General features: G+C 46.4%; 1 protein-coding gene across 3 annotated transcripts in view; it reads right to left on the reverse strand.

The window, feature by feature from the left end:
- The window catches only part of scn8ab (sodium channel, voltage gated, type VIII, alpha subunit b), a gene marked incomplete at both ends in the record, with an annotated part of 164,505 nt that overhangs the window by 84,863 nt on the left and 53,509 nt on the right, over positions 1 to 26,133 (reverse strand). For 2 of the 3 annotated variants that reach the window (XM_084317715.1, XM_084317716.1), the window contains 6 exons: positions 12,540 to 12,896; positions 14,620 to 14,901; positions 15,561 to 15,767; positions 21,711 to 21,852; positions 22,247 to 22,310; positions 24,796 to 25,017. In XM_084317715.1, coding sequence (XP_084173841.1) covers positions 12,540 to 12,896; positions 14,620 to 14,901; positions 15,561 to 15,767; positions 21,711 to 21,852; positions 22,247 to 22,310; positions 24,796 to 25,017 — 1,274 coding nt within the window. The remainder of the gene's footprint in view (positions 1 to 12,539; positions 12,897 to 14,619; positions 14,902 to 15,560; positions 15,768 to 21,710; positions 21,853 to 22,246; positions 22,311 to 24,795; positions 25,018 to 26,133) is intronic. The other variant, XM_084317717.1, reaches the window with a different exon arrangement.

Genomic DNA, 26,133 nt, shown 5'->3' on the forward strand with positions numbered 1-26,133 from the left:
CCTTGACCGTCAGAAGGGGGGCTATGTGAGACTGTTGTTCATTGACTACAGCTCAGCGTTCAACACCATAGTCCCCACCAGACTGGTGGACAAGCTGATCGAGCTAGGCCTGAGCTCCGCCCTGAGCGCCTGAGTACTGGACTTTCTGAGTGAAAGACCCCAGGCGGTCAGGGTGGGGGGTCAGACCTCCAACACCATCACCCTGAGCATCGGGTCCCCCCAGGGCTGTGTTCTAAGCCCCCTGCTGTACTCACTCTACACACACGACTGTGTGGCCAAGTTCAGCTCCAACTCCATTGTGATGTTCGCCGACGACACGGTGGTGGTGGGGCTGATCTCGGACAACGACGAGAAGGCCTACCGGGAGGAGGTTGAGGTACTGGAACGTTGGTGCCAGGACAACAGCCTGCTCCTGAACATTGGTAAAACCAAGGAGCTGATCGTGGATTATAGGAGAGGACAGCGGGAGACACACACACCACTGAGGATTAACGGGGCTACCGTGGACAGGGTGAGCAGCTTCAAGTACCTGGGGGTCCACATCTCAGAGGACCTGACATGGTCAACACACATAAACACAGTAGTAAAGAAAGCGAAGCAGCGCCTCTACCACCTGAGACAGTTAAGGAAGTTCAGAGTATCGGGGAAGATACTCCAGTCCTTCTACTCAGGAGCTGTAGAGAGCATCTTGACCGGAAACATCACTGCCTGGTATGGGAACAGCACGGCACAGGACAAGAAGGCCCTACAGAGAGTGGTGCGCTCAGCCGAGCGTACCACGGGTATTGCGCTACCTCCCCTGCAGGCTCTATACAACAAGAGGTGCAAATCCAGAGCCTGCAGGATAATGAAAGACCCCCACCACCCCAATAACAGCCTGTTCCAGCTGCTGAGGTCAGGCAGACGCCTGCGAATTCTAGAGACTAAGACGGAGAGGCTTAGGCTAAGCTTCTTCCCCCAGGCCATCAGAGCCTTGAACAATGAACATTGAGAGACACAGAAACTGAACTATCCACACACAAGTACATACACGACACGCACGCTGAGCACGCTCACACACTAGCAGCCACTTTAACACTCATGACGCACACACGCACACTTATGGCCAGAGGAAAGGCCACTTAAAGTAGTATAACATCAGGAACAGTGTATTGCACTACTAAAGCTAACTAGCATGTCCTATATGCTCTGTAAATACTAATGTACAGATACCGAGATGGCACACCATGTACCTGTTTATTGCACTGTTTTATTGGATTCTATTAATATGTTGTACCACTGTATTTTTATTGGATTCTATTATATGTTGTACCACTGTATTGCACATCGTCGCGGGCAAGACCAGCCGCATTTCATTGTATACCTGTATGCCGTGACAATTAAAACTCTTGAATCTTGAATCTTGAATCTTGAAGCACCCAGGGCCAGCGCTATGTACACGTCGATACCCAAAACACATCAATGGTAATTCTAACAAGAAACCAGATAACGTTCCCTCCATGCCGCCTGGGACGAGCGGTAGGAAGCTGGCCAAAAGACAGAGATATGGGCCCCATATGACGCGTCTGAGGGAAAGAAACCCTGCCAACATTGCTCTGTATAAAGAGAGGAGACAGGGAACCCCCAGAGAGAACTCCCACGTGAGTAATAATTGAAAAGATATATGTAAACATTGAGCCACGTGACCAAAAGCTCAACACATATGCAATAGAGAGCAGAGCAGAAAACAAAAAAAAAACGAATACAAGTACACTATATCTACACCTATACCCAAGGTTGGCCATCACACTGAGCAGTGGTTGGTATTTGATATACTTGTCCACACACACACACACACACACACACACACACACACACACACACACACACACACACACACACACACACACACACACACACACACACACACACACACACACACACACACACACACACACACACACACACACACACACAGGGGAGGAAATTAGGCCATTTTACTCGCCAAGTGCGAGTATTCCTTATGTTTGGCGAGTGATTCATGAAGAGCAGTCGCCACACTGGCGAGTAGTAAACAAAACAAAAAAATCATTCTGCAATCTGCTGATTCGCTCACTGGCACAAGCCGAACTCTGACTCCCCCCTTATGATTCCTCCCATTTGCGCCTCATAATAATCCATAACCAATGAACATCATCGTTGCGCTCTAAGCTCCTCCAATGAACACTCGTTTTTCTAGAAGATGCCGCCCATCTAGGGGAAGTGGATAGACCACTGCATGCGGACCTACAGACTCCTGTCACCGGCTTGACAACGTAGACAAACTTAGACAAAAACACATCAGTGGATGAAAATAATTGCATGTAGAGTCGTCGCTTTCGGATATCAGTGCGGTCTGACATGGGGGCGAACAACAGCATGCGACGCGTCTCCTTCGAGTCGGATGAGAATGACAAGTCAACCAGCATTAGCCGGCTAGCTACCTAGCATGTAACAAGCTACCATAACGCGCATTCAACATAGTGGACGACTATACTGACCGGCTTTGCTTAAATGCAGCCGAGTGACATTTTATTATTACCGAATTATTACCGGGTTTCCCCCCATATCACCACTCGCCCATATGCCCTTCACAACGGTGATGTTGTCATACTTGTCATTCAGAATACACCTGCTGAACCCCTAGCGTTGACATGAGATTCGATTCCAATGTATTGTCATCATACAGCACAAGTACAGTACAACCAGAATACGTTTGGCATCCAACCAGAGTGCAAATGTAACAAGTCAAGTTCAAGTTGTTTTATTTAGCTATTACATTACAGTGAAATGCTTGGTTCTTTCACTGCCCAGCCCAGTCCAGCCCAACCCAGTCCAACCTAGACAAGCCCAACTTTCCCTGCCCAACCCAGTCCAGCCCAGCATCTTTCACTGCCCAGTTCAGCCCAACCCAGTCCAGAATCGTTCCCTGTTTCATGTTAATATGTGATATCCTAATAGTAGAGTAGAGACGGTGTGATTAATATATGTTTTATGCTAATATTGTGAAGAGTAGAGACACTTGTTTTTTATTTTATTTTTTTTTATCTTTTTCCCCCTCCTTTTCCTCCTTTTTCCTCCCATCCCAATGTTAGTCGTTATGCCAATTCCCAATCCCCTTCCTGGTCGCTGCGCACTTACCCCCCACAGTCGGTCTGGGAGAGTGGAGGCTATCACGTGCTTCCTCCGACACACGTCCAGCCAATCAACCGCTTCTTTTCATCTGGCAGCGCGGATTCTCACTGAGAGGGCGTAGCGTGTGGAAGGATCACACTATCCCACTTAGATCCTATCCGCGCTTAGCAGGCGCCCCGACCGAACTGTAGGAGTCGCTGTTTACAACGACCCGGACCCACCCCGCCAGCTTCTCCCACAGCCAAGCTTGTGACAACCCCGGAGCTGTGAGCTGGATTCGAACAGGCGAATCCTAGCGTCTCCGGGTTTGGTGACGAACGCAATCTCCGCTACGCCACCTGACCGCCATAGTAGAGACACTTATTAATGTTTTATGGTAATAAATATTTTAAAGAGTAGAGACACGGTGTGATTATTACTATGATTGAAAATCAATTTAGACGAAGACATACAAAGAAGTAATTATCACAATTTATTTATGGCTTGTAAAAAATCTGTTTGGCTGGTAAAAAAAAATCATATACTCGCCAATTGGCTGGTAAGCCAAAAAGTTAGTTTCCTGCCCTGCACACACACACACACACACACACACACACACACACACACACACACACACACACACACACACACCACACACACACACACACACATACACACAACCATCCTCTCATCAATGGAAAGGTTTTGCCTGGGGTGCCTTGATACTAGCAAGACATTCCAGTAAAAAGTAGCCTAGCTTAGCACAATGAATGGAAGCGGACAGTGCAGGTTAGCTAGGCGACGTCATCTTTCCTTCACAAAGCGCATCGATGCGTAAGCTGTCAATTGGAAAGCAGTCCGTGTTTAGCAGGGCGGGTGACCAAAACACCAAACTCGTCACACAGCAGTGGCTGATACTGTAGTTCACGTAGCCCGCTTGAATGAACTGCGAGAGACAATTCATAACTCGTATACACACACGCACTCTGCCATTCAGCACATTATTCTGTGAAGCAGCCCAGCGCACACACATGCACACACACACACATCACATTATTCTGCTTAGCTTAGTTGGAATACTCAGTTAGCCGATAACATTACAGTAGTTAATGTTTTAGCGCGACGTGGGTATATACAGGACTGGCGAGGATGCAAAGCATGTTAGACTATTGGAACCGCTGCTCGCAGAGTTTTCGTTGCACATAGAGATAGAGCAGCTGGAGATGAGTTGTTACAGAGTGGTCCACGCTGCGTGTCTATTATGAAATGACAATTTCGAAGCAGCCCAGCGCACACACATACACACAAAAGCAGAACAGAAAAGCCAATCTGTTGTTTAGAATTTGGATGGGACCAGTATATTGTCCCCGCTGTCATCTGCACTCACGTTGAGGAGGGACACCCTTGAGCTGAGCGTGCTCGCAGCCTCTACTGGTGTGTGTGTGTGTTGGGGCTGGGGGAGGTAGACAAGCTAGCTGCACAGTTCATAGCAGATTCCACTCGTCAGCTCGTTTAATCACTGTCAGTGTTCAATATGAGTTGGTCTCTAACCTCCACCCTTCCTACCTCTGCCCGGTGAGCCGCCCGTCCCGTGGGCACGTTGGATTTTCTCGTTCGAGACGTATCTTCTGGCTACCGGTTTGGAAATGTCCGCGGTGAGGAAACGTGCATTGCTACTGCACTGTTTAGGCGTGGAGGGACAGCGTGTGTGTGAAACACTCGGCACCTTAGACACATATGCGTCGGTTGTGGCGCTCCTAAAGGGACATTTCGCCACTCCACAGAGTGCACTCCTCCGTCAAGTTGTGTTCCGAAGGAGGCATCAACGTACTAGCGAGTCAATAACGCAGTACGTCGCGGACCTACGGGGCTTGGCTAGCTCATGCAAATTCGGGGGATTACAGGATGAAATGGTTAGAGACCAACTCATATTGAACACTGACAGTGATTAAACGAGCTGACGAGCTGACATTAGCAGTAGCTATTAGACTAGCAGTGCAGGTGGAATCTGCTATGAACTGTGCAGCTAGCTTGTCTACCTCCCCCAGCCCCAACACACACACGCCAGTAGAGGCTGCGAGCACGCTCAGCTCAAGGGTGTCCCTCCTCAACGTGAGTGCAGATGACAGCGGGGACAATATACTGTTAGCCTCCCAGTCACGTGACCGCTCACGCCAGCCGTGCGGGAATTGTGGCTCCCTTTCACACAACTCCAGAGCCCAGACCTGCCCTGCCCGTGGCAAAGCCTGCTCCAACTGCGGGAGGCTAAACCACTTCCACAAGGTCTGCAGGTCAGCCCCAGCTAGCGCTTCCAAGCCACCGACCACTATCATCCATAATGTCAGCTCAGGACGAGTCCCATTCAAAACATGCTCATTGGTGGTCGGTGACATCACACTGCCCCTCCTCCTCGAAACTGGAGCCACAGTGTCTCTATTGAATTGGGCGACATACTCTCAATTCTTCTCCCACAAGCCACTGGGCCCGCCCACCACCACCCTGCGAGGCTACGCCAACTCCAAGATCGACATCGTTGGCTCCCTCCAGCTGCCGGTGAGGTATGGAGAAAAGACACTACCTGCCTTCAATTTCAACATCGCACTCCGAGGGACCAACCTCCTCGGTCTCGACCTCTTCAGTGGCCTCGGTTTCTCTCTGCTGGACACCACAGGCTCAGAGATCCACACAGCAACAGTGGCCTGCACTGTTCAACGGCGTGGGCTGCCTCCGGGTCTTCGCTCACCAGCCCCTGCTAGACCGAAAAGTGACTCCGGTCATCCAGCCCCTTCGCCGTTCCCCGCTGGCTCTCCGTGAGAACGCCACCGAGTTACAGAAGATGCTGGACGACGACATCATCGAACAGGTAAACGTGTCACCCTGGATCTCCAACTTGGTGGTAGCAAAGAAGAAGTTAGGGGGGCTGCGACTCTGCATGGACCTGAGAGCGGTAAACAAGGCCATCGTCCCTGATAAATACCCCCTGCCAACCACAGAGGAGCTCACCGCCCAGTTCCACGGGTCCAAGGTGTTCTCTAAACTGGACCTTCGTCAGGGGTACCTCCAGGTGCCACTACACCCAGAGAGCCGCAACCTCACCGCGTTCATCACCCACAGGGGGGTCTTCCGTTACAAACGCATGGCTTTTGGCTTAAGCTCCGCCCCCAGCTGCTTCCAAAAGATCATGTGTCTTTGCCACCACGACCATTGACTTTGTTGGGTTCCGCCTCTCGGCTGACGGCATGTACCTGCTCCAGTCAAACACAGAGGCCACGTGTCCCAGAGCCCACCTCAGCGGCCCAGGTGGCCTCTTTCCTGGGCATGACGGCGTACTACCTCCGTTTCCTGCCACATTACTCCGCCACAACTGCACCACTGCGGAAGCTGTTGAAGCAGGACGAGCCCTGGCTCTGGACGCCTGCCTGCTCAAATGCTGTGAACCTCCTCAAGTCCCAGCTCACCTCATCACCAGTCCTGGCGTTTTTCGACCTAGACAGCACCACCCTCGTCACGTGTGATGCCTCTGCCGCAGCCGTTGGTGCAGTACTGTCACAGCTGCACGGGGGAGTGGAGAGGCCGGTCGCTTTCGCTTCACGGGCCCTCAGCCCCACAGAACAGAGGTACTCAGTGGGGGAGCGAGAGGCCCTGGCCTGCATCTGGGCATGTGAGCGCTGGCATATGTACCTCTACGGCCGCTCATTCACGCTTAGGACAGACCACCAGGCTCTCACTACCCTCCTCGCCACGTCAGGCACTGGCCACAAACCGCTCCGCCTCCACCGCTGGGCTGACCGCCTGCAGCAGTACAACTTCGGCTTGCAGTTCACGCCGGGCCAGGACAACGTGGTAGCTGACCTACTGTCACGTGCAATCCCCAGTCCCCCCACGGCCCCGCCCTCGACTCCCGATCGGGACCAGGCTGAGCATGACCTGGTCCAGCTCCTCCACACTTTCCTCCAAGAGACAGTGTCGCTGCAGGAGCTCCAGGACGCCTCGTCTGCTGACCCTCTCCTCTCTGCACTCTCAACCTACCTAGGACTGCACTGCCTGTCTTCTGAGCGGGAAGACCAGGGCCCCAGCCCCACCCCCACCCATGCAGCCATTGGAATGGCCGTCCCAACCCTGGGAGCACCTGCAGCTCGACGTCTGTGGTGAACTGCACCGGGTACCGCATCACCAGCGTTTCCTCGTTGTGGTCTACGACCTCCACTCCAAGTGGCCAGAGGTGGCGCCCGTGGGCTCGGTCACAGCCGGGGTGCTGATTGAGATTCTCGAGTCCCTGTTCACACGCTGGGGCCTGCCCAAGAGAATCATGACAGACAATGGCCCCCAAATGATCTCTCACGAACTGGCCACTACCAGGGGGGTAAGGGGATAAGTCATATCCGCACGTCGTTCTACAACCCGGCTGCGAACGGGGGTGTGGAACAGCTGAACCAATCCCTGAAGAATGGCATCAGGGCCCACCTGGCACAAGGGTGCACATTCATCAACGGTCTCCAACAGACGCTCCTGCACTACAGGACTACTCAACACGCCACCACAGGCGTCTCCCCAGCCTCCCTCATGCTAGGGCGCGAGTTTCAGCTGCCCCTGGACAGGCTGCGCCCTACTCCGGCTCAGGCTCCGGCCCACCCGCTTCAAGCCACAGTCGACACACGCCAGCGCCGGATGAAGGACCGTTTCGACAGGACCCGACATGCGAGACCACCTACCATCGCCATCTCAGACTGGGTCAGGATTCGGCGACCCCACCGGGACAACAAGCTCCGGTCATTCTGGTCAGACCCGGTCCAGGTCAGACAGCAGCTTGGCCCGGCCTCATTCAGGTTGGCTGATGGCACCTGTTGACATGCTGGCCGAAAGCACAGGATGCAGGCTCCCTCTGCCCCGGGACAGGGTGTGCCCGCGGCTATAGCTCTGCAGGACAGACAATTCAATGATGTTGCAGCCCCAGCACCCGCGGTATCACTCCTAGGTTGAGTGAAGGGGGGGGGGGGGGGGGGGGATGTTACGTCTGGTACTCTAGCGAGTGCCAGCACTTTAACCAGTGTTCTGACTATTGCGACAGTGTCGTGTTCATGTGTTGCGATTCACGTTACGGCATATGGCCGAACGTGACGTTGACGTTGGCGTTGATGTTCGTATGTACGTTACCTTGCATGTGTTTTCAGTTGAGTAAAACACAGTGTAGCTGCAACAACGTGTTGTCTGATTATTCCAAGTATTTCCAACATAACACGCGCGTGCTTGTATGTGCGTTTCTTGACGCGATGTAGTTCTATGGCAAATGGAGATAATTACATTCATACCATCTAGCAAGAATTAAACGTATTTACATGTCATATTAAGTTTAGCAAGTAAGGAGGCATATATATAACATCTCAAAGCACTCGAAAATGTCATTTTTCAATTTTTACCGATTTCTGAAAATAGGTACTTTCTGAGCATTTGGGAGAAATTCTAAATCCTTTTGTTCTCCGCCCACGGGTGCAAACAGAACTTTCGACTCTCAAGGGTTAAAGGAATTTTGCGTTAACTCGTTAACACATTGGGCGCCAGACCCGATATTTCTCGGGTTAACCCGCCAGCGGTTGAGTGCCAGACCCGAGATTTCTCGGGTTTTGGTAGTTTTTTTTTTTATTCAATTTTTTTATTCATTACAGGTTCATCGACCTCTGTGTTACCATAGGAAATCATTCTGAGATCCCAAAAATGCAATACCGGCTGCATCCTGCTAGGTGGCAGTATTGCCCACCCTTTGAAACCTTATTTCACACTGTGTGTCACATCTAATTCCGTCCGGGTGGAGAATTTAGACTAAGTCAAGTAAATCGCTTCATCCGACAACTTCGAAACACGTTCAGCACACTTGAGGCATATCTTGTGCCACTTCATGTCATGGACCCGATCGACATCAATACTGGAAATCGCGATCAGACAATTGGAATATACTTTTTGGGATACCTCCTTGTAAAGGTAAGGACTATATGACATCAATCCTACTTTGATCCAACAATGATTTCACATCGATCGCAACGATCATATGTAACATACTCCAAAACGTATGCCGTTGCTGACGATCAAAGCATCAAAAAACGACCCCCCCCCCTTTCATGCATGATGGAACATAATACCTATTATATACCTTTGAATTGGAAATAGTAGCGTGTCCAGGCGAGCAACGCGAACGCTTTTAGCAAAATTCACATATTGCACCATAACACAGTTACCAGGAATTAGCCAGGATCACTCTGAAACTATAATATATTCACCACGGTATAACACGCGAACGTATACATGAAACATTTTATTCTTTTTCACATGTTGAACGATGGATAGTTAATGTCAAATGAGCCATAGTATTGTCTCCATAGCTATAATATAGAATATAGATATAGCCCTGCAAACACCGCGACGCACAGTGAAAATCCCTATCCTTTACAGCGGTGGCACACTGAGTACAAAGATGGCTAAAGCGGCTGTTTGGGTTCGGACGACTCTTACGTCTCTCCTCTCTTGCTACAGTAGGAGAGGAGGAGAGGAGAGGAGCTGCACTGCTGACCACGGTCTGTTTTCTTGTCCTCCAAAACTGGACAGAAACCCTCCATTAACTCAGCAACAAAATGTATCTCAAAAGAGACATTTGAGCTTCTCTGCTGAGCCATGAGATGATAGCTACAGTAGCTAGAGAGTAATATTAGCCGACATTACATTACATTTGGCAGAGTACAATGACTTTTCTTTGTTAGTTTCATGTTAAATGAAGCAGGGCGTAGCTGAAAAAGAGCATCCGTGCTCAGCGAACCTACCCTGGGTAAATAAAGGTTAACAAACAAACAAAACTACGTATGTAGGTTTGTGAGAGTCAGAGAAGTGAATAATTTCTAAGGTATATTTTCATGACTGAAAGGACTGAGGAAAAATGGATCCCTGGATGCAAAGATAACGAACATATTCTATAGGCTTACGTTTGGTTCACAGTGCCTATTTTGTTTGCATTTATGATAATATAAAATAGATTAATTATATTTTTTTAATACATTTTTTCTCCCCCCTTTTTCCGTATTTTTCTCCCATACCAATTTAGTCGTTATGCCAATTCCCTTCCTGGTCGTTGCGCGCATTTACCCCCTCCTCCGATACATGTGGAGTCAGCCAGCCGCTTCTTTTCACCTGACAGCGAGGACTCTCACTGGGGGAGTGTAACGCATGGGAGGATCACACTACCTCCCCCAGATCTTTTCCATGCTGAACAGGCGCCCTGACTGACCAGTAGGAGTCGCTGTTTACAACGACAAGGATACATACCCCACCGGCTTCCCACCCGCTAACACTGCCAATTGTGTTAGTATGGACGCCTGACCAAGCCGGAGGTACCGCTGACAGCTGGATTCGATTCCAGAGTCTCTGCTTAGTCCGCTGCGCTACCCAGACGCCCTTAAAATAGATGAATTCTAAGAATTACAATAAATGTATTTTGCAGGCTCTGCAAACAAACCCCCTCCTCTGGAAGTGCATAGTGCACCTTTTATTATGGCATTTTCTGATTTTATTGTGGATAGGACAGTTCAGGGCACCCCAGTGCATAACAGCACGTGAGTAGGCCTCTTTTCTCTTTTGATATTTTTTGTTTGGTCAAAACACCCAACATTTATAGTTGTTGTTGAGCAATCATTAGTTACACTAGTTTACAACCACTAGTTTCATAGTTAGCTGAATAAATGTGCTTGCTAAAGTCAGTGAAATAATGTTGGATGGCGCACTGGCGCACATTCGACTTTCAGACGGTTAAAGATGCTATATATATCATTCAGCCACTAGATGTCACAGTAGAGCACCTGCGTGTAATTTATTCAATCAGGTGCATTCCATGTGGGGGGGTAATGGGGGGTAGGGAGGGGATATATAAACAACATACATTTTGGACCCGCAAACATTTTTAAATGATAAATTCATGAATCAATAATATCTTGTTGGGAAAAGCTAGTTTTATTTTTCACCAACAAACTCTATTTTTATCTATAGCACCTATAATCATTGCATTTAGATGTACTAACCTAGGATTAACTTTGAATTGTTAATTGTAAATCTGGATTCACTCATTTTAAAAGGTAGTTTAACTAATCTCTAATATCTTTATTAAGTAATTGTATGCAGTTGAGTCTACACGGTCTGCATTTCAAACAATCACGCCAGTATTACCTGTCTTCTCACTTTTGAGAACGTCCTGCAAAACAATCTAATCCAATAGACCTCACCAAAAACATCACCACACTCCGTCATCATCATCATCTCACACCATGACCCGACCCGTAGTATTCCTCCTATCTAAACACCCTCAAACTGCATGCGCTGGCATGCGTTTCAAATAGGAGGAGAGGAGAGTTCAAGACATCATTCACTGCTACACCATGCCACCTCTGGAGAGAACAAGAAAAGGCAAAAAATCCATTGGATTTTGGTCGAGAGTAAAAGGGGATGTCAAACTACCATGATGCTATGGTAGCCAGGAGGAGGAGGAGGAGTGCTGTTACAGGACAACAAGGTTATAGATGGTTCCTGCACCACCCAGTGGCTCAGGAAGAGGCAAGAGCCAAGGATAAAGAGAGGGACTGAGAGAGAGAGAGGGACTGAGAGAGAGAGAGAGGGACTGAGAGAGAGAGAGAGGGACTGAGAGAGAGAGAGAGAGAGAGAGAGAGAGAGAGAGAGAGAGAGAGAGAGAGAGAGAGAGAGAGAGAGAGAGAGAGAGAGAGAGAGAGAGAACAGATTATAGAGCAGAGACCTGAAGAGAGGTGGTGAAAGTTGGGGGAACAGGGCGAGTTAACTGCTTTAAAATGGAACTGAGAGAGCAAGAGAGGTTCTTTCTGTAGGCTACAATGTTTGCGTATAGGCTTGTATGTTATGAATGGCAGTGTAGACAAAGGAACAGGGTTAGTTCGGTACTGTAGACCTAGTGAGCTTCAAGGGGGAACTGGAGGAGGTTTGCACTGTATCCAGCACTGGAATAAAGTCACGGCTATGGTTAGAGAGCGGGTGATTAATGACCTAATTGGTGGAAGATTAGTTGCCTTGTAGGGCAGTTGAGGAAGAAAGAAAAAAAAGGGCCAAGGAGAGAAAGGCGTTAGGCTAGGATGCAAGTGTGAGTGGCCGTAATAAGACGACTACGAAAGACAGAATCTAGGAGGAGGAAGAGGAAGGAGCTAGAGACACAGAAGAGGAGGAAGAAGGAGGGGCCACTGAGTCAAGAGCAGGAGGAGAAGTAAGGAACAAGGGCAAAGGGAAGGAGGCAGCGGAGGAGAAGCTGGAGAGACCGGGGGCGGGGCGGGGCGGGGCGGGGCGGGGCGGGGGGGGGGGGGGCTAACCACCATCATGCCTAGACTGTACCAGAGTGTCACGGACGTCCTTACACTGTCATCAGTGGCTGCCTTATCTATTTTCACCTCAGGCAGAAGCCGTCCGCCGGGCCCGGGGCCGCTGAGGGACACCACGCCGTTGCAGTCCACCGTGCTGTTCCTCTTCCCCCCGGAGTGGGGCGCCAGCGGGTGCATGCGGGACGAGCCCTGGCTGTTGCCGCTGTAGCTGTTGCGGCGGTAGGGGATGAACAGGGAGCCCCGGCGCTCCTCGCTCTCCTCCACCGTGCTGTGCTCGTCGTCCGCGAACTCGTTCTCCGAGCCCACGTCCTTGGAGCGGCCCTTGAAGCTGAAGATGCTGCTGCGGCTGTTGTGGCGGGACATGAAGGGCGAGCCGGGTATACTGAGCAGCGACTGGAGAGAGAGAGAGAGAGAGAGAGAGAGAGAGAGAGAGAGAGAGAGAGAGAGAGAGAGAGAGAGAGAGAGAGAGAGAGAGAGAGAGAGAGAGAGAGAGAGAGAGAGAGAGACAGAGAGACAGAGAGACAGAGGGAGGATTAGGGTGGAGGTGGAGGTAGGAGAGAGGATTGACAAGGTGATGGGGTCAATCTGTCTCTCCGTCTTTCTTTATATTTAACCTCTTAACTGGCGCTCCCAAAAGTGGCAATTTTTTTACTTGAACTTGAGGACTGCATACTTTTTTTGCAAACCAAAATACTATACTTGCATGAGCCTGGCCTCTTTTGAAATATAACATTCTGAAGTTTCTGATACAATAAAGAAAATTCACTTTTAGTGCTAATGAAATAGAGTCTGAACGTTTTTCTGTAGTAGTTGCAATATCCAAAAGTATATTTCCAAAAAGATTGGTATGGCTGAAAAAACACACTGGGTCCATCCATAGCCTGAAGTCTTGTGTAGTACATTTTCCATAAAAATCCATTCAGAAATTAGTGGTATAGAAAGATTTTGGTCAAATATGAGAAAAAAAAGGTATGCAGGTTTCCATTTTCTCATAGCCACGTGGGGTAGCATTGGAAAGCCACAACCCTGTCCAAGCTTCTATCCCCAGGCCATCAGGCTGCTAAACGAACAATAAACACTATGCAACAACCATCAAATGCACACAGCACACACACCCACACGCACACACTCACTTAAACCACACAAACACACTTTATATTTATTGATAAAGGATTTGCACTACAACTCGTACACCCACTGTAAATTGTACCTAAATTGCACCTCATCCCATTTCTGCCTTGCACTATATAGTATTGTATTAGTACACTGCACAGTATTGTATATTATATGGTAACTCAGTTACGTCTATTCTGCATCGAACATTGTACATATGTCTATACTGAACACTGTGACCTCATTTTTTTTTACTTCTAATTTACATGCTATACTATGTTATTTTATTTCATACTTATCTTGTCTTGCACAGTCTCTGGAGCGTAACAGTAAGAAGCATTTTGTATAAAAGTATTCTGTACTTCTGTATGACAACTATTAAAGAAACTTGAAACTTGAATAATTTTCGAGATCGCCTAATGATTGACGGTGGTAGAGCCTCGGGAGTCAGGAGTGGTATTCGAAAAAAAATATAAAGACTTTGGCGCACGCCTCACATATCGGCATGTAACTTGAGAACCGCTGAACAGATTTTGTCGGCTGAGATGGCAATCAACAGACAACACATAGGGCTTTAATCCGATCTATATATTGTATTAAATAATATGCACAACCGAGCCGCTAAAGGTCGCCAAAGTGGCGCCGGTGGGCAAATCGTCCTTAAAACGTCCCGGGGCCAGGTCAGTGCCAGTACCCATGACCAAGCAGAGCATTGTGTTGCTGACTGTACCTGGTTCATGATGGAGGTCTTCCTCCCCAGCCTGCTGCTGACTGTACCTGGTTCATGATGGAGGTCTTCCTCCCCAGCCTGCTGCTGACTGTACCTGGTTCATGATGGAGGTCTTCCTCCCCAGCCTGCTGCTGACTGTACCTGGTTCATGATGGAGGTCTTCCTCCCCAGCCTGCTGACTGTACCTGGTTCATGATGGAGGTCTTCCTCCCCAGCCTGCTGACTGTACCTGGTTCATGATGGAGGTCTTCCTCCCCAGCCTGCTGACTGTACCTGGTTCATGATGGAGGTCTTCCTCCCCAGCCTGCTCCCTGGAAAGCGGATGGTGCTCCTCTTGCTGCCGTCATCTGACTCCGACTTGACCACCTTCTCGGTGTCTCCCTTCTCCTTCTCCTGCTCTTTCTGGCGCCATTTCTTCTTGCGGTTGCGTCGCTCCTTGGCGCTCTTGGAGCTGAGTTTGGAGACCTCGGAGGAGCTCCGGGACAGGTGACCATCTCCTTCTTCCTCCAATGCAGCGTCAGACACCGTCCCCGCGGATGTTGCCATGGCAGCAGCCTGATTGGGGGGGGGGGGGGGGGGTAGGGTCAAAGTTCAGACAGGTATGTTATGACCAGAAGATAGGAGAAACCTGTATGGTGTGTGTGTGTGTGTGTGTGTGTGTACATCCATGCGTGTGTCTGTCTGTATGTGTGCATAATTGCATGTGCATGTGTGTGTATTCACATGTGTGTGTACATGAATGCGTAATTGGTAAATGGTTTATCCATAGCACAACCATGCAAGGTGCCAACCTGCTCATCGGGAGCAGTTAGGTGGTTAAGTGTCTTGCTCAAGGACACTTCGACACACTGCCCGGGAGGTGCTGGAAATGAACCGGGAACCTTCTGATTACCAGACGACCACTCTACCTCCTGAGCCACTGTCACGGCGTGTGTCTGTCTGTGTACATGTGCACACGTGTGTTTATGTACATGTAATGTGCATGTGCGTGTGCACGTGTGTGTGCGTACATCCAATGTGTGTGTCTGTCTGTATGTGTGTTGAGCAATTGCAATTACACAATGTGTGTGTAATTGCATGTGCATAGGTATGTGTATTCATGTGTGTGAGTGTGAGTGTGAGTGTGTGTGTGTGAGTGTGAGTGTGTGTGTGTGTGTGTGTGTGTGTGTGTGTGTGTGTGTGTGTGTGTGTGTGTGTGTGAGTGAGAGACTGACCTGCGTCTCCTCCTGCTGTCTCTTCAGTTGCTCCAGCATGGCCTTGAACTCCGCCTCCTTCTGCTCCGCCTCCTCCATGGTGGCCTGGTTCTGCTCCTCGTAAGCCATGGCCACCACAGCCAGGATCAGATTGACCAGGTAGAAGGAGCCCACGAAGATCACCAGCACGAAGAAGATCATGTAGGTCTTCCCTGCCGCCCGCAGCGTCTGACGGGGGGGACAGAGAGATGTTGATTAAAGGGGACAGTTTTGTATGACCCCCCCACTGTGCTTCTGTGAACCATCAGACCAGCCACGGCGGGCAGAGAGAGACCGGGGTCGGACGGGGGGTCGGCAGGTTGGCAGAAGAAAAAAGAGCCATAGCTTCCCCCAAAACTGGGAACCCACTCAAAACGGCTGAACCGGGCAGTACCACCCCTGACCTATGACCTTTATTAAACTTCTGAGGACCCTTGTTGAAGCTTGCACCACTCAATGGGGGTAGGGGGTAACAACAACGTGGGGTAACAACAAGGTGGGTGGGGGCATCCGAGCATTAGCCAAAAGGTCCTCACAACCAAAAATGTCCTCACGAGAATGGTGGGCGCACACACACACACACACACCACACACACACACACACACACACACACACACACACACACACACACACACACACACACACACACACACACACACACACACACACACACACACACACACACACACACACACACACACACACACACACACACACACACACACACACACACACACACACACACACACACACACACACACACACACACACACACACACACACACACACACACACACACACACACACACACACACACACACACACACACACACCTGGAACACACCAGCTCACATTACTACTGTAAATGATTAGAGACAGGCCAAGAGCTAGTACTTACTGGCAAGTGTGTGCGTGTGCGTGTGTGCGTGTGTGCGTGTGTGTGTGCGTGTGTGTGTGTGTGCGTGCGTGTGTGCGTGCGTGTGTGTGTGTGTGTGTACGAGAGGGGTTGTTTCATACAAAAATTGTATTTGGGCAACTTTTTTGTGATGTAGATGAGATACTATGGTTGTGTTCTACCTGACTATGTGATGTAGATTATTAGACAATATGGCTGTGTTCTACCTGAATATGTGATGTAGATTATTAGACAATATGGCTGTGTTCTACCTGAATATGTGATGTAGATTAATTCATATGGCTGTGTTCTACCTCAATATGTGATGTAGATTCATTAATATGGCTGTGTTCTACCTCAATATGTGATGTAGATTCATTAATATGGCTGTGTTCTACCTGCATATGTGATGTAGATTAATTCATATGGCTGTGTTCTACAGTACCTCAATATGTGATGTAGATTCATTAATATGGCTGTGTTCTACCTCAATATGTTATGTAGATTCATTAATATGGCTGTGTTCTACCTCAATATGTGATGTAGATTCATTAATATGGCTGTGCTCTGACCCTCCATTGTTTGCAATATAAATGTCCTTGTCTCATTTAAATATTTACAGTATAAATCTGTTGTGGCGTGTTTGTGGAAAGTCTTTATTATTATAATTTTTTTTGTATCCACTTTTTCTCCTCATTTTTCAATTTTTTTCTCTCATCCCAATTTCGTATTGCCAATTCTCCCCTCCCCTCTCTTGAACGTTGCTAGACTATGCCCCCCACTGGTCGGTTGTAGTGAGGATAGAAGCCTTGCATCACGTGTCCCTTCCGGTACACGAGGAGGCAGCCTGTCACATCTTTTCACCAGACAGCACGGACTCTCAGTGGCGAGGAGTAACGCTCACGCTGCCCCCGATACTTCCGGTCTCTGCAGGCATCACCCAACCGACCTGTAGGAGTCGCTGTCCACAACGTCCAATCCCCACCCATCGACTTTCCACCCACTGACCCACCCAAATGAGCCAGTACGATGGCCGGCCCAAGTCGAAGGCAATGCTGAGACTGGGATTCGATACCGGAGTCTCTTGCATTGGTGACGAGCGCAATCTCCGCTACGCCACCCTGCCACCTGAAAGTCTTTATTATTATTATCATATCCCCAAAAGATAGCGTCAGGAATATTATGGATTTCCCCCATGTGAACACAATAACTCGAATAGCTTTCATTTGGGGTGCACATTTATGACCGCAAGAGGTTGAACAAGAGGTTGAATTTCGGTGATCTTGTGACCTTTCCTCTAGCGTCACCATCAGGCCAAACCTTCAACTTTAGAACGAGTGTATCAAATACCTTTTGTTCAAATATTTCCTAATTTGCTGTACACACTCATGACTCCTAGAGGAAAGAAAACTATTGATATTGGTGATCCCATCCCCTTTCCTCTAGCACCACCATCAAGCTAAATGTTAAACTTTCATTACATTAGTGTATCTCTACCAGTTTTCATCCAAATCTTTTACAATTTGTGGTGCACATTCATGACCTCAAGAGAAAGACTCCTATTCATTCCACTAATCTTGACAAATACATTTGCCTTACCATGGCAAGGAGGCCTGTGAAGTGATCTAGCCTCATGGTCAGGGGCGAAACTTTCACTAGGGACAGGGGGGACATGTCCCCCTCACTTTTTAAAATCATGTTTTTGTCCCTCTCACTTTTTACAGTCCGAAAAATAACATTATATAACATTAATTAACATATTTTCTGTGATATGTGCGTTTGTGCAATGACATGTCGAGAGGGAAAAAGTATGGAAATAATAATAATAATAATAATAATAATAATAATAATAATAATAATAATAATAATAATAATAATAATAATAATAATAATAATAATAATAATAATAATAATAATAATAATAATAATAATAATAATAATAATAATAAATTCAATTTGTACCGCACTTTATATTTGTGAAAATCTACAGCTACAGGAGATAAAGATAAAAAGTTAAATGAATAAAAACAATTAAAATGAATAAAACAACCAATGAAATGGAAGAACATAACATTTTTTTTAAATAATAATAATAATAATAATAATAAAAAGAAATAGAAGTAAAATTAAAAGTACTAAAGTTTCGCCCCTTCCTCATGGTAGCGTTATTCTCAAAAATACTAAAAACATGAACTACTCCTCCTAACGGTGAACTAACAGTGGACTACTCCTCCGGGCCGTTCGGGGACATACACCATGGCCACCGACAGCACAGTCATTATCCTGCTGTATGGCAAGTGTCCCATGTGGGTCTGTGAAGTTGAACCGGGGCCAAATGAACTCAGTCATAATCCTCACGCAGGACACCGGCCGCCAACAGACTCGTGGAGCTACTGCAGCTTCGTCGTACGACGCCTTCGACCTTTGACCTTTGAGAGACGGAGACGTCATGGATACGGAGCGGCCCATGGCGCGCAGTCTGATCTTTTCACCCGGTCTCCCGCCGTTCAGAGGACAAATAAACCCAGCAGGAGAAAGTCGCCAAGAGGCACTTTTGCTGATTCACTCAGGTATATAATGATGATGGCGTGATTCCTCTCTCCGTGTTGCAGGGAGGTCACAAGGCGTCCGCTCAGGAGACGCTTCACGTTTAGTGGAGCCACTGAGGACTAGGGCTGTCACTTTAACAAAAAATCTAATTCGAAATTCGTTGCAGAATTGTAGACAAGTTCGAATTCTAATTAGAATAATATAGTAATAATATTATTCGTTTTTTTTTAATAATAATATTATTAGAAATTCAAAATTCAAAAAAGATTTAAGTACAAAAAAATTATTATTCAAATTCGAATTTCTCCCTTCAAGTTTGAATCTCTTTTTATGTAAATTCAAAATTAAATTCAAAATTCAAAAATAATGTGACAGCCCTACTGAGGACTGCAGACAACTTATGCAATAAAATGGCACAAGGTGAAATGATACAACAAAATAGGTTGCTGGGGTGGTGACTGCATCTATAGCTTCTCAGCTTCTCAGCTTCTCAGCTTCTTCCCCCAGGCCATCAGAGTCTTGAACACTGAACTCTCCACACACAAGCACACATGAGCTCAACCGTAGCTAACAGTGTGTAGCTAACAGTGTATTGCACTATCGCAGGACCTTAGCATGTCTTACCATGCTTTTTGTAAACTTTATGTACATTATACCTGTTATGTCTTATTCTTATTACTTGTATTATTGCACAAATGTCTTATTCTCATCCTATTCTATTACTTGTATTATTGCACAATCGCTGCGGGCATGACCCCCCCGCATTTCACTGTATGCTTGTATGCCGTGACAAATAAAACTCTTGAGTTGACTTGACTATAGGTTGTATAAGCAGGATGTTCCGGAGTTGGATGTAGATTTTGATTGGGATGCAGTCTGGGAAAATGTTCGGTTATCCTCACACAACCCAGATCACCAACAGATTCATCTGAATTTTATTCACAGGACTTATTTAACCCCTAGACGATTGAATTCAATGGGTCTCAGACCTGACTCTCTGTGTACCTTGTGTCCAAGTGGCGCCACAGGTACATTTATGCATATGTACTGGGAATGCCCTCCTGTTGTGATTTTTTGGGAAAATGTTACATATCAGCTCTCAGACATTTTCTCTCTAACCATACCTGTATCTCCTTCTGTACTATTACTGAATGATCTCTCTAAATTACCGACCTCTATACAGGTGAAAAAACTAATTTTGGCCGGCCTCACAGCCGCAAAAAAATTGATTGCCTCACGTTGGTTTCATCCAGATAGACTCTGTCCAAAGGTATGGTTTCTCACCTACCTTGACGTGATCTATTTGGAGATATCCACGGCACGAGAGAACGAGCGAGTGTCCATGTTAGGATGATCACTGTACAGTTGTATCAGTAGTTGTCTTGTCATGTGGTGTTGAGTAAGTCTTTTTATGTATTGTTGTTGTTGTATTGTGATATGTTTTGTTTCATGTTGGAAAAAAGAAAAGAAAATAAAAATATTTGATCAAAAAAAAGGTTGTATAAGCACATATGCTCTTTGTCTTTGAGAGCCTTTTGAGAAAAAAACGAACCCTTTGAAAAGGATTTTAGAAGTGAACATTCTATTGACGATGACGGCTGCCGGTCACTGGCTATATAGCCAGTATATATAGGCTATAGTGTCCTAGTATGCCAAGAAAGAGGTCTGAGGGGAAACATTTGAAAATACTCTCAAAAGGGTACTCTGTACTATATATCATCTCTGTACTATATATCATCTCTGTACTATATATCATCTCTGTACTATATATCATCTCGTACTATATATCATCTCTGGACTGTACTATATATCATCTCTGTACTATATATCATCTCTATACTATATATCATCTCTGTACTATATATCATCTCTGTACTATATATCATCTCTATACTATATATCATCTCTGTACTATATATTCATCTCTGTACTATATATCATCTCTATACTATATATCATCTCTATACTATATATCATCTCTATACTATATATCATCTCTGTACTATATATCATCTCTATACTATATATCATCTCTATACTATATATCATCTCTATACTATATATCATCTCTATACTATATATCATCTCTGTACTATATATATAATGCTAGTGAAAGCGTTAACCCCTTGTAGTGTGCTAGTGAAAGGATTAACCCCTTGTAGTGTGCTAGTGAAAGGGTTAACCCTGTGTAGTGTGCTAGTGAAAGCGTTAACCCTGTGTAGTGTGCTAGTGAAAGGGTTAACCCCTTGTAGTGTGCTAGTGAAAGGGTTAACCCCTTGTAGTGTGCTAGTGAAAGCGTTAACCCCGTGTAGTGTGCTAGTGAAAGCGTTAACCCTGTGTAGTGTGCTAGTGAAAGGGTTAACCCCGTGTAGTGTGCTAGTGAAAGCGTTAACCCCGTGTAGTGTGCTAGTGAAAGGGTTAACCCCTTGTAGTGTGCTAGTGAAAGCGTTAACCCCGTGTAGTGTGCTAGTGAAAGCGTTAACCCTTTGTACTGTAGTGTGCTAGTGAAAGGGATAAGTAATCTTCTCCTAATTGATTGAACCATCCACAGAAAGCCATGGCAGCGAGCGCACGTTCACATTTCAAACCAGAGCGACCGGTAAGACACACAGAGGAGGACACAGACAGGATATGGGGCGAGAGAGACAGACAGACAGACAGTGAGAAAGAGAGAGAGGATCGCTACCAGCATGTAGAGATTCTCCCAGAAGTCTTGTGTCATGAGGCGGAAGAGGGTGAGGAAGGCCCAGCCAAAGCTGTCGAAGCTGGTGTAGCCGTAGTTGGGGTTCCTCCCTGCTTTCATACACGTGAAGCCCTCCGGACACCGCCTGCCACAGACACACAGACACATGTATGACATTTTACTTTTAATAAACAAGCGCGCCAGTGAGCACTGTGTGAGCAAGCGATGTTATTGGTGAGCAGAAATTGGTGACTTCTCCTGAAGTCTAGTTTAATAAAAACAGATCAAATATTTTACAATTTGTTTCCTTGTGAACACAATAAAAGATAACAAACAAATCAGTAAAATCCATAATTATTGATTTAATTTTATTATTATTATATTTTTATATACACTATATTTAATTTGTCTTCCCCTCTAATGACTACTAGTGTATATATTTAACACCTGTATAGACTCTTGGAAGACTAGAGATAATAAACAGTAAATAAACAGTAATAAACAGTCAAATCCATGAACCAGAATGCGTGGCAACTAACCCAGAGTCTGAGCTGTTTCCACACAGGAGAGCATCAATTTGATTGGGAAGGAAGTAGAAATGGGCTGAGAGAAGAACAGAGGAACTGTTAATCTTGGTAATTAATTATTATACATTTGGTAGTCAGGACTAACTGCTGAAGACAAAATGTATAACCTGTCCTGGAAATACTACTAGTTATAACATACTAGTTATAAAGAGACATGATGGGAAGGTGTTTGGACCTGCAAATGACATGATGCGTGTGTGTGATCAATCATGTGACACCAGACATGAAAGAAATTCATATCACAACAATCATCTGGATTGGGGTGTAAAGGTACACATATCCGTACCGAACCGTTTCAGTGTGTACCGTACCGTACCGGGGACTGTTTTTTTCAAAATCTAATATAATAATTATTATTATATATATATTTTTTTATACATCGATTATTAATTTCAATATAGAATATTCGTTGACAGCCCTACAAGTACAATTAGTTACTGCACACTACATCACCCCTGAGTGGAACATGGGAAGCCAAACTTTCCCCCACTGTACCGAAAACCCGTATCGAACCGTGACTTCAAAACCGAGGTACGTACCGAACCGTGGTTTTTGTGTACCGTTACACCCCTATCTGGAATATTTTGCAATATCGATATATCTCACAATATGTCAACAGTATGAAAAATAACAACATAAATAATCCAATTGCTGTCCCTCGCTTTTATCTGCATCATGCATGATAATGTAAAGTTGTGATATCAAACTAAAACTCTATATCTAACATCCCCTCAAATACTGAAGGTTGCTAACATTCATTTCGATTCGAAGACTTTACAATCCTGTAGCCAGATCTCGCTTAAGATATGTAAATAAAGTACTAAACGACCACAGGATTCACCTGCTAGGGACCGAACCCTAACCTTAACCCTAACTTTATATCTTAACCATGACCATTAACACATTGACTGCCGGGGATTAGACAGGTCCCGTTCTAGCACTGCCACGCTTTAAAAGATAGGAGTGCGTCACCTTGTTTGTAGAGCTATAACTATATTCTATATTATAGCTATGGATACAATACTATGGCGCATTTGACATCACCTATCTATCGCTCAATATGTGAAAAAGAATAAATTTTTTCATCCATACGTTCCCGTGTTATACCGTGGTGAATATAAGTATAGTTATAGCGTGGTCTGGGTTAATTCCCAAAAGGCTGAGTAATAGCCTTATACGTCAATTCTACTATAAACGTTGCCGTTTCTTGCCTGTACACGCTACTATTCCCAAATCAAATCTATATCATAGGTATTATGTTTCATCATGAATGCATGAAAGGGGGGGGGGTAGTTTTTTGATGCTTTGATCGTCACCAACGGCATACGTTGTGGAGTAACGTTACACACACATGTTGCGATCGAGGTGAAGACATGGTTGGATCAACGCAGGATGGATATCATATAGCCCTTACCTTCACTAGGATGTACCCCAAAAAGAATATTCCAATTATCTGATTGCGAGTCCCAGTATTGGTGTCGATCGTGTCGCCAACATAATCCACCACACATCATGCATCGGGAGCATTTGACGCTTCTCAATCCGATCGTTATAACCGCTCCATTCGCCCGACAAAGAAAAGTGCGCCCAGTGACATTTGACCGTTGCACAGGCCAAGATACAAGGTCCCAAAGGGTGCTCGATACTGCCGTCTAGCTGGATGCGGCTGGTATTACACTTTGGCCATCTCAGACTCATTCCCTATCCTATGGTAACACAGAGGTCCCCGGATGAATAATGAATAAAAATATAGAAAAAAAGGAAAAACTATCAAATAACGTATATATACACGTGGTTGTCGTTCAAAGGATGGCGCCCAATAACATATATAAACGTTGTTGGCAGGGAATGAGTTAAGCTAATGTTAAAACTAACCTCAACTCTACCTATAACAGGGTTCCCACAGACAGTGCAAAATTAAATTCAAGGACTTTCAAGTACTTTCCCAAGCACTATTTTTCATTTTAAAATGAAATGACCCAATATGTATGGCTTAAAGTTAAAACCAATCTCCGACAATTAGTTACACTTTTTTAGATTAAAAAAATAGATTTAAAAAATGTATTTCTTGATTCAGAACAATTTTATCATGGATGAACAAAACTTTCAATGCGAATGGTTGATTTGAATTTCAAGGGCTTTTTAAGCACCTTGTTAACAAATGGGCTGTTTTCAAGGAATTCCAGGCCTTGACTTTGGTAAAAAAAATCAAGCACTTTAAGCACTTCAAGGACCTTGTGCGAACCCTGCTATAATCATAGCTAGATAGTGGGGAGGCACTCGCCCACAACTGCAATGGTTGTTGGTTCAACTCCTGGTTCTGGCGTTCGTTTTGGACGATTAGTACTTTATTTACGTTTTCTGATTAGACCGTGTTGGATGCTGATATGATACCATAAGCGATTAGACTGAACCATCAACCAGCCTTACATCAGTGTCTTCACTCTGATCGGTCTGCAGCCGCATTCGCTATGTTAACCGCTCGCCGGTTTCTAACTCACTGTCATTCATGATGTACTCGTCCCAGTCAAACCCCCTGCTGCCATTGGGCAGCCACTGATCGGTCATGTTGATTGGCCAGATGACACATTTATGGCGCAGGTTGCCCATGAAGAGCTGCAGACCAATCAGAGCGAACACACCGAGACAGAAGACGGTCAGGATCATGACGTCCGCCAGCTTCTTCACTGACTGAATCAGAGCTCCGACTATGGTCTTCAGGCCTGGAGGGGAGGAGCACACACACACACACACACACACACACACACACACACACACACACACACACACGCACACACAGACACACGCACGCACACACACGCACGCATGCATGCACACACACACACACACACACAGACACACACACGCACACACACAGAGACACACACACACACACACACACACGCAAGCAGCACACACAGGCACATGCATCCATGTTTACACAGCATATTCATATTCATGCACGCACGCACGCGCGCACACACACACAGACACACAAACACACGTGTATACAAGATAGAGGGAACTGCAAGCTTTGGCATTGCAAGAATGCACACGCTTAGTTAGACTATAAAGCTGCAATTCAGAGCTGATGTGTGCCATGTGCATAAGTCATATAAAACAATAAACAGGAACAGTGATTCATAGTTCTACCTCTTCAGGTGTTTAAATCTGAATTGAAGTGGCACTTTAGAAATATAACGCATCGCCTGCCTCTTGGAATGCTAGGTTTAGTAGAAACCTTGTTGAAAAACTCTCTCTCTTTTAGTTTGTTGCCTATTTCTCCTGTCCCCCAATTTAGTCGTTATGCCAACCACATGCTGCCCTACTGTCGGTCTGGGGAGGGTGTGTAGACTACTACATGCTGCTCTACTTTCGGTCTGGGGAGGGTGTAGACCACCACATGCTGCTCTACTGTCTGTCTGGGGAGGGTGTAGACTACCACATGATGCCCTACTGTCGGCCTGGGGAGGGTGTAGACCACCACATGCTGCTCTACTGTCAGTCTGGGGAGGGTGTAGACCACCACATGCTGCCCTACTGTCGGTCTGGGGAGGGTGTAGACCACCACATGCTGCCCTACTGTCGGTCTGGGGAGGGTGTAGACCACCACATGCTGCCCTACTGTCGGTCTGGGGAGGGTGTAGACCACCACATGCTGCCCTACTGTCGGTCTGGGGAGGGTGTAGACCACCACATGCTGCCCTACTGTCGGTCTGGGGAGGGTGTAGACCACCACATGCCTCTACGATACATGTGGAGTCGCCAGCCGCTTCTTTCCACCTGACAGCGAGGAGTTTGTCTGGGAGAGCGTAACGCGTGCTGAGGTTCACGCTATC

Source organism: Notolepis coatsorum (genome assembly GCF_963971535.1).
Source record: "Notolepis coatsorum genome assembly, chromosome: 6".
Taxonomy (NCBI): domain Eukaryota; kingdom Metazoa; phylum Chordata; class Actinopteri; order Aulopiformes; family Paralepididae; genus Notolepis; species Notolepis coatsorum.